Source organism: Clytia hemisphaerica, unplaced genomic scaffold (genome assembly GCF_902728285.1).
Source record: "Clytia hemisphaerica strain Z4C2 unplaced genomic scaffold, Clytia hemisphaerica genome assembly, whole genome shotgun sequence".
In the NCBI taxonomy this organism is placed as follows: Eukaryota; Metazoa; Cnidaria; class Hydrozoa; order Leptothecata; family Clytiidae; genus Clytia; species Clytia hemisphaerica.
The window spans coordinates 842,317-855,479 of NW_027104280.1; the positions used below are offsets into that span (position 1 = coordinate 842,317).

Sequence of the window (13,163 nt, forward strand, 5' to 3'; positions counted from 1 at the left end):
TACATTGTGGTGAAAAGTTTTTTACAGAAGATTGTTCAAAGATGGCTTCCATTCCTTTTGTTGAAAGGCTTGTCGCAAGAAGGTTCAATGATTGTTTGTGAGGACGTCATTAATAATCAGGGAAACAACAAATATATCCAAACATCACATTACAAAACATGCAATCGTATCCTTGGTGATAGTGGCATTGAAGACATCCATCGAATCCATCATAGCCTCCACCAATACCTGCGAAGCGCATGATTTGAGGGTCTGTCGGCAACTTCAGTTTTTGTTGTTCTTCCACCGTTGAAGTGAGAGGTCTCAAAGCTTTCATATGTCTCCCGTAATACTTGGCAATAGGGTTGACGAATGATTTGAAAAAAGCTTTCGAGACTTTCTTCGTCTTCTGTTTGGTGTTTCGTTCTGTGGTGTTGGATTTTGTGAGAAGTTTTTTAACTGCTTTGAAGAAATACTTGGTGATAGGTTTCATTGCTGTGAACATCTCTTCAGGAATCTCAACTTGATCCGCATCTAATGTCTTCTTTGGCACCGATATTGTAACGTTCTCCTTCTCCGATTTCCTATTTGGCAGAGCTTGGACGACCAACATTGAGAATGTTAACATGAAGAGTGTCGAAAAATTCATCTTTGTTGGTTTGTTTGTTTTCTTCTTTGTTTATGTTTATTTGTTTAGTGAGAAGAAGCTGAAGATGTTTGATGTCGAATGCTCACTGGCTCCCCCCTTTTATAGCTGCTCTTCATCGAACGCTCATTAAGAGAGACAAAGGAAACTCGTTAATCTCCAACTTAATGATTTAAAGGTGGGTGCCCAAACAATTTTACGATGTTCCAATAACGGAGTGGGGTTGCGCATTTTTTGGCAGAACTGCGTGTTTTCGTGTTGCGCATGAAGTTTTAATGATAATTGGTTTGGGGTGTAAAGGTGAACAATTGTAGAGCCGCCGAACGGTTGAAACTCTAAACCTTCAAATGATGTGAGACTGTTGTATTTTCATACCTTACATGTATTTTAACACAAAGTCCAGGCAATGTTAGCCTGGATATCTAAGCTGTAAACGGTTTTTTACTTTTGGTGTTTCTGGTTTACCGCCTGGTTTACTGGAGATCCAGTATCCCATCCCTCGATTGGGGGTATAGAAGTATGACAGTATTTTTTCTTTTTTAAACCTCACATTTTTTAATAAAAACTTCAAAACTAATTTACTAAGAAATTGCATGTTTTAGAGTCTGCAAAGCCCTTTAGTGACCGGGCCGTTTTTGTCTAAGTTTTCTCAAAAATTTTAGAAATCATAATACAGTCCGTCCGTGATTCTTCTAGTGTTGTTCTCGGTACTTCTAACAATCAATCGAAATACAAATAAAGAAAATTCAGTATACTCGAAAACGTTCCAGCACTGACTGAGCACAGATGAAATGTCTGGCCTTGGTAAAAGAGTGGAGTCAAATTTTGCTAGAATTTCCATAGTATAAGAGAAATTAACTATGAGATTTTCTACCAAGGATGTCACGTGACATCACATGATCTAAACGGATTGAGAGATGAGATATCGCGTTTAATGCCTTTTTCACTGTGCCTTTTAGAAACAATGGAATGGCGGATTATATTCATCGACACGAAATCTTAGTTCGGCAACACTTTTTACGGGAAGCTAGGCGCAAAGATACCTCAAGGCAGATACATAAAGCTCTGAGGCCTTACATCAATGGGACAGATAATAGTATGCTATGTAACAGTGTGGGAAGGCACGTTACTTTTCCGGGTTTCTTGTGTTTGATTACAGCAGACATAATCCTCCATTACTCTCATTATTTTCGCATCCATCAATCATACAACCGACTCACTTGTCGCTCGTTATGATGAAAGATTATCCAAAAAACGCAAGAAAGAAAATTGTTGGAAAAAATATCATTGCGTTACTAAACAGAAATGATCGGAAAAACAAATTGGGACTAATTTCCGTTTCTTCCGCTCAGAAAACTTTATAGAAATGGATATGAAGCAATGTGTCGCCATAATTTAAAGAAATCTTCTCATTTTGATATTTCTTCCATCCCGTCTCTAGTGTGTAGGCATTTAGCAGATGGGAAGATACTTTCATTGTCAGCCCTTTTGTAACTGGCTTCGTGATTCCGATTTCTAGACTAGTATGAATGTTTATGGGAAAACCATATCCAATGGGAAAACGGCGTGATGTCATTTACACAAAAGAGATTTTAGGTTTTTAAGACCCCGTCACTCCTTCTACCGGGTGTCCCAGAAAAAAGTCTTCCTCTTTGAAGTGAATTTTCTCGAGTTCTTTGAACTTTTAAAATCTCGGTCCTTGTGATATGGAAAGAGCAAGGATAAATCTAAATAGGAGGTGTCTTTGATCAACTAGATCAAAATTTATGGTCGAAATGCTAAAACATTACGAAAAATGAGGGTACAAAATTTATTGTAGACAAAGCCATGAATGTTGTTGTACTTCTACTGGAGCGCTTACTAGTATTTACACAATTAACCATCCCTGCAAAAGCGTTAATTGATCAAGGGTCTGGGATTACAAATTTTGGGGTTGCTTCCAGATCTGTTGCTTCATGTAACCACAAATCTGTAAAGCCCGAAAAGGCTTGATATATGGCCTTTATCGAAAAGTGAAGCAAGTTTTGGTAGGATTTCCTACTAAAGAAATCACGTGACAACAAGCAATTTCACTGGTTTGAGAGACGCGAAATAGCGTTTGCCGTCTACTTTTTTTGATTTTTTTTGCTGGAGAAAGCTTAAAGTTGGCTATCTCTCACAGTGAGATCAGATAATTTTGGGGGCGACTCAACATCCTTACTCAAAAGTAATGATACCCGGTGTTTCATAAGAACAGGACGTCGCTGAATTTGTTGAATTCGTTTTGCTTTAGAAAAGAATACCAGCTTTATTGATAAAGAGATCTTCATTTCCATTTCGTGAACACTTTGGTCCGAAAAATGACTGACTGTTCAAATCAAATAAGTCAAATATCAATGTTATTGTTCAAAAGCAAATCACGTACCAGAAATAATCACGTAATAGAAATTTATGTTTTTCACAGCAAGGACCAATGGTTCAAACCTCATCTATTTTGAGTTCAGTCAAAATATTTTTACGTCTAATGACTTTGACCCTTTGGTACCTTTTTTTCTATCCTTTGTACCCATGGCGTTTCAAATTAGAACGCCATATTTCTAACCCTGTGTTTTTAAAAAGGCGACGAATCTCAAAAAACTTAGCCACGCCGAAAGATGGTCGTGTTCTCATTCTTCAGAATTTCAATGCATTATCATTAAAGGAAGGTTGGTGAACTGAGTTACAGAAGTTGATGATGTGTTTCTAATTCAACCAACCTTTATAGAATCTCATGCTTTCACAATAACTCTGTGTCATGTCCCAGTAAAATCAGCATCGGGGAAATCTCCCGTATAATTTTATTATTTATTATTTTATTCAAAGAATTACAGTCCAGGTACACGAGGGCCTCTAAACCGATCTTGTACAAAAAATCTTCTTTAGGTACAGTTTGTCACGAGGACTTCCCCGCACCCTCCAATTAAAATCTTCATTCGACTTGGCTTTATTCATCTCGTCTGCTCTTCTTTTCCATTCTTTGATTTGCTCTCTCTCCATTTTCGTTAAATCGTCGGTGATGCTCAATTTTACGTACTTCTCGTGCTGTCTTAGTTCAGTCAACTTCTTCATGAAGCGGTATTTTATATGGCTGTCTTTGAATATAAGCTCTAGTGAAAGATATCCACCAAAATAACTAAATTTAAGCCCTTTCTAAAACCCAACCATAAAAAAATACCACGGGGCAACTATTTTTTCAAGGTTATGTCCAATTTTTAAGGTAATCTTCACCAGACTAAAACTGATTGGAAAAATATCTGGATTTTGCCTTCACACTGACTATCGAAAGATATCGATTTTTTTGGATCTTTGGAGATTCATTTACAGCTTTTGATGAAACTCACGTACGGTCGTGGTTGTTGGAGGTTATTTAAAGAAACGAAAATGAATTTCTTCATCAAGAAATATTTTTGTTATGTCATTCCATTTCCTTAATTGCCAAGTGAAGCAATCGACATTTGATGATGAAAATATCTTCGTCTCCACACTAGCAATGGTTATGTAAGTAGATCACTCCCCAAATGGTGTGTGAAGAAAACAACAGCGTTCAAGATCTAGAGTGTCAATTTATTGAAATCCGACTTCGGTACTATTTTTGATTAATTCATAGGCTATCCAGCTCTAAAGATCTGTGGCTGTGAATATGAAATACTAAAGGGGTTTTAGTTGACGTCAAACTTGACAATGCATTTTTGGTTCACTTGCATTTTAAGTTAAGTCAGTGCTCTCTTGTAGAAATATTACAAACATTTAAGTTGTGAATGAAAAATAGAACGGATAGATACGTGACCGAATTTTTGCACCGGAGCAAGAGTTTTTTGGTCAATTTTTGAAATGCGATATTCATTAGTGATCTACAAAACGCACGATTCGAGCTCTCTTCAAGCCATCTGAGGTAATTACCGTGCACCTTAAAATGCAAGAATGTCAACATTGGCGACACACGCTCCTATTGTGTGGTTTTGGTGGTGTGCATTTTTTGGCAGTATAACTTGTTTACTTCTTCTGAAGTTAACCTTTGACTTCGTTTTCGTCGGTGGTTTTTTTGGAGTTGTTTTGGAAAGACTTCTTTTTATCACGTTTAGCAAATTATACTAAGGGTCGGGAGGGGAACGGTTCTTTGCGGTAAAGTTTTGTTTTTATGATTTTGTTATCGTGGGTGGGTGTTTTGATGCAAGCATGAACACACAGAATGAATAATCGCAGTGCTACTAACTAGTTAATGTGCCAGTAATTTGTGGTTGAGATCACTTACGGTGAATGTTTTGGTATCAATCTCAACAACCTCTAGTAGAGAAAATCCTCCTAGCTTGACGAGTTAAAAACAAGCGAAAGATTATCTATTAATTAACATTTCAATCTCTAACTTTTAATACAGTTTTCATTTTACACCCAAAAATAATTATGTTAATCAAATATTTACATATTGTTTTCATCTCTGCTCTAAGCAAAGATTATTCTGGTACTCTGAACCAAGTAGACCAAGGCACGAGACAAAAGAAAACTAGATCATGACAGGGTCCGTGGTTTGAGGCAAAGTAAACACCACAATCTTGTTATTCTTCAGATCAGCTGCTGCGATATTTCCGTTAGAGAGCACCGTCACACCGTGCAAATCACTCAGATCGCCTCCTTGCTCTGATTTCGATCCGAACTTTGTGATGTACTCGCCTGATGTTTGAATGACCTGAATCCGATGATTATCCCGATCGGCAACAACCAGCCGACCTTTGATGTCGATAGCGATTCCGGTAGGATGGTGAAATTCTCCGTTCCCGTCTCCTTTGTGTCCGAAACTCCGAATAAAGATGCTGTCCGAATCGTACATCTGAAACAATGGAGGATTTGTTTTGTTTTATAAATTCATAAAGCTTCCTCGTATATCCTACTGTCCATTAGATTGATAAACATTTCACTTAAAATTGATTCAGTGAGCTAGTAGTTAAATAAGCTACACTTGGCTTAATATACAGACCTGTACTTTGTTGCTGTTCATATCAGAGACGAAGATGTTGCCTTTCAAATCGGTTGCTACGTAACCAGGGTATTGCAATTCACCCTCACTTTGCCCAAAATGTCCGAATTTCGACCAACGCTCTGAAAAATAAAACATGAACTTTTTTCTTTAAATTGGTGCAAATATTTTCGAAATACCTAGCAAATCTATAAAAAAGCAGATTTAAATACTTCCATCATCATGATTATAGTATAGTATATTTATTTCAGTTGGGTGTTTTCTTTTCTGTTTTGTGACCAACTTAAGGGCTCTGACCATAGTCCAAAAATTGATTTTGGTATTTGAACATAAAAGTTATATTTCAGGTTCCTTAACACTTTTAACAAAGAATTGCCTTTATAAATTGCTTTTTAATCGAATCCCTTAAGAGTAATTAAGAATTAAATTGCAAAAATGACGTTATGAACTTTAAAAAGATGTTAATAATATGTTGCATCACCCTCTTTTACAAAAAATGCTTAGTTTTAATGGGTAATTAACGTTTTTGTTTCAAAATTTCTTTACACTGTCCGCAAAGAATTGAACTATTTTAAATTTTGCGGAAAATTTTTCTACAAAGATGTGTCAAAAGTTATGACTGTTTTTTTAAGCAAAATCCAGATAAAAAATTGATGAAAAACCACTATTTTGAAGCTTTCGAGACAAAGAAGCATTTACAAAAATTTTCCGCAAAAATTTTTATTGTTCGGTAAAAAATACACAATCTACTGCGAAAAAATTTTCAAAATGTTTTTTCTTCGCCGAAACTAAACTCTTCAAAGTTGAAATACTCTTCCTCACAAAAGTCTTCATTTTCTTCTTCATCAAATTTTTTTCAATGCAATTTTTGAATTTTCAGATTCAAGAATAGTTTGTCTAACAGAAAATGTATAACATGCCATAGTTTTGTTGGTTACATCAGTCAGAAAACACATTTTAAACACGGCAATTATGAAAAATTCACTATGGTCAGAGCCCTTAAATCAATGAGCTAGAAAACTAATGGAAAATTGTTTCATTGAACTCACCAAGTATTGGGTCGAGGATATAAATACAACAACTGGTGTAATCTGCAATGATGATCCTCCCTCCGATGTCCACCGTTAGCGTCGACGCTTTCAATTGGTTCAAAATAAATCGTCTTTGGAAATGACCCTCGGAATTGAAGACCTACCAAAGGAAAAGAAAAAAAAAATGCAGCGCAATGACATCAGTTCTAAACATTGCTGAGAATCCTTTCTTTAGACTTTTTCAAAAAGGTAAAAGGGATTAATACCTGTATTCTGCCTTTCAGTCTTTCGCAAACCACAATTTCACCATTCGGACCAACGCCTACGCCCGTCGGGTGTTGAAATTCACCGTCGTTATTTCCTTTCTGTCCAAAAGCAAAGAGAAATTTCCCTTCTTCATTGAACACTTGGATACGGTTGTTATGGCAATCCGTTGCTATGATACGTTTGTTTGTGTGGTCGCTAGCAACGCCAAAAACACCGTGAAATTCCGCGAAATTTGTTCCCCGCTGTCCGATAGAGAAAACATATTTAGCGGACAGTTCAGCCGTATTGAGAAGCAGGTTTCTGTACGAAGAATTCGGATCGTCTATACCATTTGTTGGGTTCATATTTTTGTCGAGATAGTAATTATTGGGAGGATTCGGAGAGTGTCGATCGTTGGAGTATAAGTTTTTAGAACCTTCATTAGAGTCTGATCTTTTGTATGAAGGATGGTCGTTGATTTCAAGGCTCAATGGTTTGGAGTAATTGGTGGAAAGATGAGAAGGACTTTTATCGTTGGATGAAGTGCTGTCTGAACTACCACGTCTCTGTTTCTCCGAACTGTTGATGACGTTAATGGAGAAGGGACTTCCCGTGATGTGTTTCCCTTTCAGTTTGATGTGCAACTAAATGAAGAATGAAATAAAATGAAATAGATTGGTTGTTCAATATGTTATTTTCTGAAAAAGAATATGTAGAAAAATGGTGTAGGGATTGTTAAGTACCTGGTGTATACCCAAAGAATAGGTTCGAAAGTTCAACGTGAAAGTGCTGGATGTTTTCTCTCTGACTTCGGGCATGATTATACCGAGGTCTGGAGTCTTCATTTCAACTTCAATGTCTTCTTTGGAGACGGAAGCTTCTTGACCTAGTTGGTTCCTATGGTGAAATATGATGCACTGGTTTAGCCAACTCTAATTTTCAATGACATGTCCCTAGCCATCTTCCCTAAGTAAATCTTTATTGAACACCCTTTGAATATGGTTTTTATCTGTCGTCACGGGGCGTATTTCGGACTGTAAATCTCTTCGTAATAAAAAATCATGTTCCATGGTCAAACTTACTTGATCAGTAAAGTCAATTGAGTGGACATTCCTTTGACAGCAGTGGTCACACTTCCCAAAACAAAGCATTTCAAGAATACTTCTCCTTGCGTTGAGAATTGACCATAACTTTTGATGGCAGATGCAATGGAGTCAACGTTCGTGTCACAGCTGATCTGATCGTCCACCTCGGGTTCATAGGTTTGTTCTGACGTCACTGCTGTTTTCATGCGCTCGCATAACGCTTGTTTGACCATCAAGATCTCCGCTGACGTGCCCGTCTTCAAGATCTGACCTGAAAATCAGAAGATTACGTTATTTATCGAAGAAAAAAGAAATATGTAATATTCTTTCAAAACAAATTGCTGTGGTAAATATATTTACCTGTAAACTCATAGAGAGATTTCAGGTTTTTGGTTTCAACTTCAAGTTGTTCGAGTTGTTTTTGGAGTATTTTCTTCTTCCCTTCGACAATTTCATTCAATTCTCTCAACATTTCTTCTTCCTTTTGTTCAAGAAGTTTGAGTAAGCGAGGCGTGCGATCTTCGATCTCTGAAGTGATGAGTTGAGAGCGGGAATCGAGTTTCTGTTGTGTCTCGCTTAACTGCGACGTGGCTCGATTAAGGATGGGAAGTTTCATTTCAATGACTTGTTTTAACGAGGTGATCTCGTTCCGTTGACCTTCAATGGCATGTTCAATGTTGGTGTATTCGTGACTGTTTTGTTGATGTGTTGTGATGACGCATTCACGACAAATCGTCTGTTGACACGTGTTGCAGAAGTAACTATGGAAACGTAGAGAATGCGACATATTGAGGCTGCACGTTGCATTAAGCAGAGGCAAGTAATAGACTGTTAATATTCTTGTGAAAATTTAGTTTTAGCTGTAAGGCTATTTCTTTCATGCCGTAAAATGAATTTATTCGTTTTTGTTTTGCAAAAACAACAATACCTGACACGCTCTTCTTTGTGTGTTTGACAAAAGACAGGTCTGTGTAACATTCCTGAAACGTCTTCACTTCGCTTTAGTTGCTCCAACGTCAAAATCTGAAAATTAATTGCATCATCATTATCTTATGTGCAATATCGGTCAAAAAATATTGAGAGTTTTGGTTAATTCCTCGTTTTTAGTATTTTAAACATTAGGCGAGAAAGTGGCTTTAGAACTATTCGTTAGAAATAATCAAATATTTCAACATAGGTGGGGTTTATAGACTTCCAGGCCATATTTTAGCCCTATTGGACCATTCTTGAATTTTTGGATCAGATCCTAAGCTTAAGTTTTAAGTCTCATGTTAAAACTCAGAGTTAAAACCCTTCCAACCTAAGTTAGAGCGCTTCCAAATCGATTTCGTGGGAATTTCCCTTTTTTCTCAAATATTATGGCCGGTATTGTGGAGGTTGGATTCAGAATTCGTTGGAGGTTGAGCAAAATACATATACAAGACTCGATCCATCTCTTAATTTGCATCAAGAAGACATCTTTAGATAGGGTCAACTGAAGCTATGTTGAAATTGAACATGCTAATGTTTCCCAACTTGAAAACCCAGGGTACTTACATGGTGGTCTTTTGTCATGCGCACTCGACTGTGTGCATTGTGACATGCGTAGCAGAGAAATTCCATACAGTCTAAACATCTGGCGGTTGCAGGGAGCTGTTCATTACAACTACTACATAGCATGGGTTTGGAAGCACTGTTCCGAACTGACTCCACATCGATCTGATTGTTAATGACGAAATTGGGTGGAAAATCTGAAATGCCATTCACCTGAAGAAGTGATAAAATTAAATTTCAGAGCTAAATATCAGAAGAAAAGAATGTTAGGTCTTAATAGGGTATATGACTTCGGACTGGATGGCTTAGAAATTTTGACAGGAGGCTCGATTCTCCACATTGTGTTTCCTTTTGGCTCTCCATCGTTTCATTATAACTTCTTACGTAGAATCAGATTCCTTTCGAGCAAATACATTGAACACCGAGAAAAGTTTTCGGGGGGTTTTTCGTTTGTTGTACAGGCTACATCTCATCCAAACAGCTTATACCACTTTATTGAATGTTTGCCATAACGAACTGCTTTTCTTCTTTTGTTGAAAAGAATCTTCGAGAATGTTTTTCAAGCTTCTCATCATCTTATTTTCAGCTCTTGATCGTCAAAAGTGAGGAATTGAGGCTTCAAAAGTCAAATATATTTTCATTTTCCATTTAGAGGGACGCGTTCTTTGAAATAAAGCTTTAGTTTGCGTTTGCTAATGAAAAGAACACACAGCGCAAACTTCTTCTCTCGTCGACTTCAAAAGACCAAATATTCGATTTCTTCAGGAAAAGCTGAAGTCAGTTTTCTTAATTTCTGAAAACGGAACCCCTACTGTAGCTAATCTTTTTATTTGGAACTTTCAGGCCTATATTAAGGAACATGATTAATTAGGGACGTCGGATTTCGGGGCAAATTATATATCTGTTTTATCAAAAAATTTCATCAAAAGGTTTGATTTAAAGCCAGCAAACATACTACTTTGCATGGTGGGTGAGAACGCAGGAGGTCTTTTTCTGGAAGAAATAATTACTCGATTTTAAACTTTAGTATGGTTTGTGGTATCCTTCCGAACTAACAACTAGAGACGAATTCAGGGTTTTATAAAACCTCTCTTTGTAGCAGTCTGTATTTCTGAGAGACATTATGTTTTACCTCTTTCTCATTTGTGTCGATGATTTTGACTCGGATGTTATATCCCAGTTCAGAGCACAATTCTTTCAATTTGTGCAATTTTGTCACAAGACTCATTCTCGACAAAAACACAAAACCTCTGTGACAACCTCAAGCTCTAAGCACACCAAACGTTTGTAACAACCTCAAGTCTCTTTTTCGTTGAAAGGAGACGTAATAGACGGAGTAAAACCTTTTTCATTGCTTTTCATCTTCAGTGAACGAAAAAAAAAAAAAGATTAGATGAATTCGTTTGAGAGTCTGAAGTGAAGAAACCATCTGTTGATGAAGTATCCAACTGTTACTAATCAATCGATCCCTTTCTCCATTTCATCAACACAATTTCAACTAGTGACGTCATCCCGTCATCATCATTATCCATTCACTCACTTGACTATTCTCTATGATTGCATAACTACCCCCTAATGTGACTCACGCGTGACTACTAATGTAAATCAGATGAAGGGCAGGACATTATTTCTGAAGATGACTTAAACTGGATGGAACTCCTCCTCCCCTCAATCAAGAAAGGCGACAGTCCATCCCTCTAAATATAAAATGTAGAAACAATTTAAAAAGAAGAAACTGACCTTCAACACGACCTCCTTTCGACATAAATGGCACGTCAAAGTTGTAGACCTCGGGTTCACCGTGTGTTCTAGACATCGCTTGCAGAAAGAATGTAAACACGGTAATAGACGGGGGTCTGTGTACATTTCGCCACATAATGCGCACGTTAAGTCTTCCCGCACGGGCGTTTTCTTGCGTTCGTTGACGTTTGTTTGATTCATGAAGCGAGAAAGGGTGGAATGGTTTGCTGTTGTTGAAGAGTTTAGGTCCAAATCTTTGGAGGAGCGATTCTCTGTCTGTTGTTGATATTTTGGTTTGTTTAAAATGCTATAATTGTCCTCATTCCCGCTGTTGTAGCTATCCGATGATGCGCTGTTTCTACCAGAAGTGTTGGGATGGTCTGATTGAGCGGACTGACTTCGTATAACGTTCGGTACATTTCGAAACCAATCCATTGTAGCTCAACAAAATTCTCTCTCAGATACAATGATAATAGATATGAAGCATTTAGTTTTTATTTCTATTTTATTGGCCCATTACAATGACAATTGGATGAAAGAGATTTCAGCCTGTACTTTATCTTTGTTTACTTGAACTAAGCAGGACCTCTCTTTTTTACTCATCCAGTCTCCACATTCTCTATTCTTCCATCAGATGACAACAACCTCTCCCTCTTTATTTTTCACTCTTTATTATAACTATTTTGAAAAAATGACAAATATCTCCAAAAACATTAAAATAATCTTCCCCTTTTTTTCTCCATTTTTTTCGATCTTGTCATGGAAGAGTTTTTTTCTGAGCACGAAAAAGTTGAAGAATAAGAATTATTTTTTCATAGTGAGAAAACTCAATGTTTTATTCATTCCCTCTTCCCCTTTTTTTCATTTTTCGTCCTATGTTCTTTTTTGTTGGTCTTGATGAAAAAAGAACTAATCATCCCTACATCCTTTCATCGACCCTCGCGATTTTGACTTTCCTACCTCTTTCCTATTTGCTCCTTTTGCCCTCCTTAAACAAACAAACAAAGAGTCAGTAAACCTTTGAATAATTTGAACCTTTTTTTTTCGAAATAGTTTTGCAGAGAAAAAATCCAAAAAATAATCCAAAGTTTTCGTTATTTTTTGAAAGAATTCGTCCCTTTAAAAGATACAATCGGGAATTAGAGCAAATTTTCTTTTTTCTTTATTGCTTTGTTTTGATAAATTAGATATATCTGTTTTTTTCTCCCCTTTTTTAGGGAACGAACCACTTCAGGTAGACGTTGTGACAGGTGGAAAAGGATCGATTAATGACCAGACCTCGCCATCTACTCATTTCTTGTTCTCAAATTTCCATTTCTCCTCTTGTTTCTTATCTAATCTAAACGAAACTGTTCAATTTGCAGACTTCAATAATTCATGCTCCTTGATCACCGCTATGTAGTACAAAACATTTCTCAATATTAAAAACTCTATTAAAAGAATAGGATATTTTACTTATCACTAAACCAGTTCTACCTTTCCACCAGACCTACCTAAAAATTATGATTATATCCTTACACCCCTGTATCAGTATTTCATGAGCTCCTTACTTGGCTGTTGGTGCAATGAAGAATTAAAATCTCGATTGGAAAATCGTCTGTTTTGATTCCAGTTCAGATTCTATTCTCTAAGTTGGAGGAATTATAAATTCAAATCGTCCCTGAATGAAAAAGTACGTGGTTACCAGAGGGGAGGGATGGCCATTTGCGTACGCTTACCTAGGGGGAGGGGGTACTCGATTTTAGACATTTTAGTGCGTACGTACTATGTGGACGGCCCCTAGAGGCGAAAGCGTTTCTAGCGTCACCTCGTCGGTGAATTATACTTCTACTGTGAAAATCACAGGCAACTTTGTTTAGCCAATTCTAACTTATTGTATACCGTTGAAAGGATAATCTAGAGAACTATAATTT

General features: G+C 37.0%; 1 protein-coding gene across 2 annotated transcripts; it reads right to left on the reverse strand.

The window, feature by feature from the left end:
- Positions 1-4,987: 4,987 nt before the first annotated feature.
- On the reverse strand, positions 4,988-11,930 carry LOC136816935 (tripartite motif-containing protein 2-like). 2 transcript variants are annotated; one of them, XM_067073275.1, is made up of 10 exons: positions 11,251-11,930; positions 9,514-9,723; positions 8,906-9,000; positions 8,338-8,738; positions 7,975-8,248; positions 7,636-7,789; positions 6,913-7,536; positions 6,665-6,806; positions 5,616-5,737; positions 4,988-5,468 (listed from the first exon to the last, which is right to left on the reverse strand). In XM_067073275.1, the coding sequence occupies exons 1-10, from the start codon at positions 11,683-11,685 to the stop codon at positions 5,145-5,147; spliced, it is 2,781 nt and encodes a 926-aa protein (XP_066929376.1). In that variant the 5' UTR covers positions 11,686-11,930; the 3' UTR covers positions 4,988-5,144. The 2 variants fall into 2 exon arrangements, with proteins under 2 accessions (XP_066929376.1, XP_066929377.1); XM_067073276.1 differs by lacking the exon at positions 11,251-11,930 and adding an exon at positions 10,643-10,815.
- Between the last annotated feature and the right edge of the window lie 1,233 nt (positions 11,931-13,163).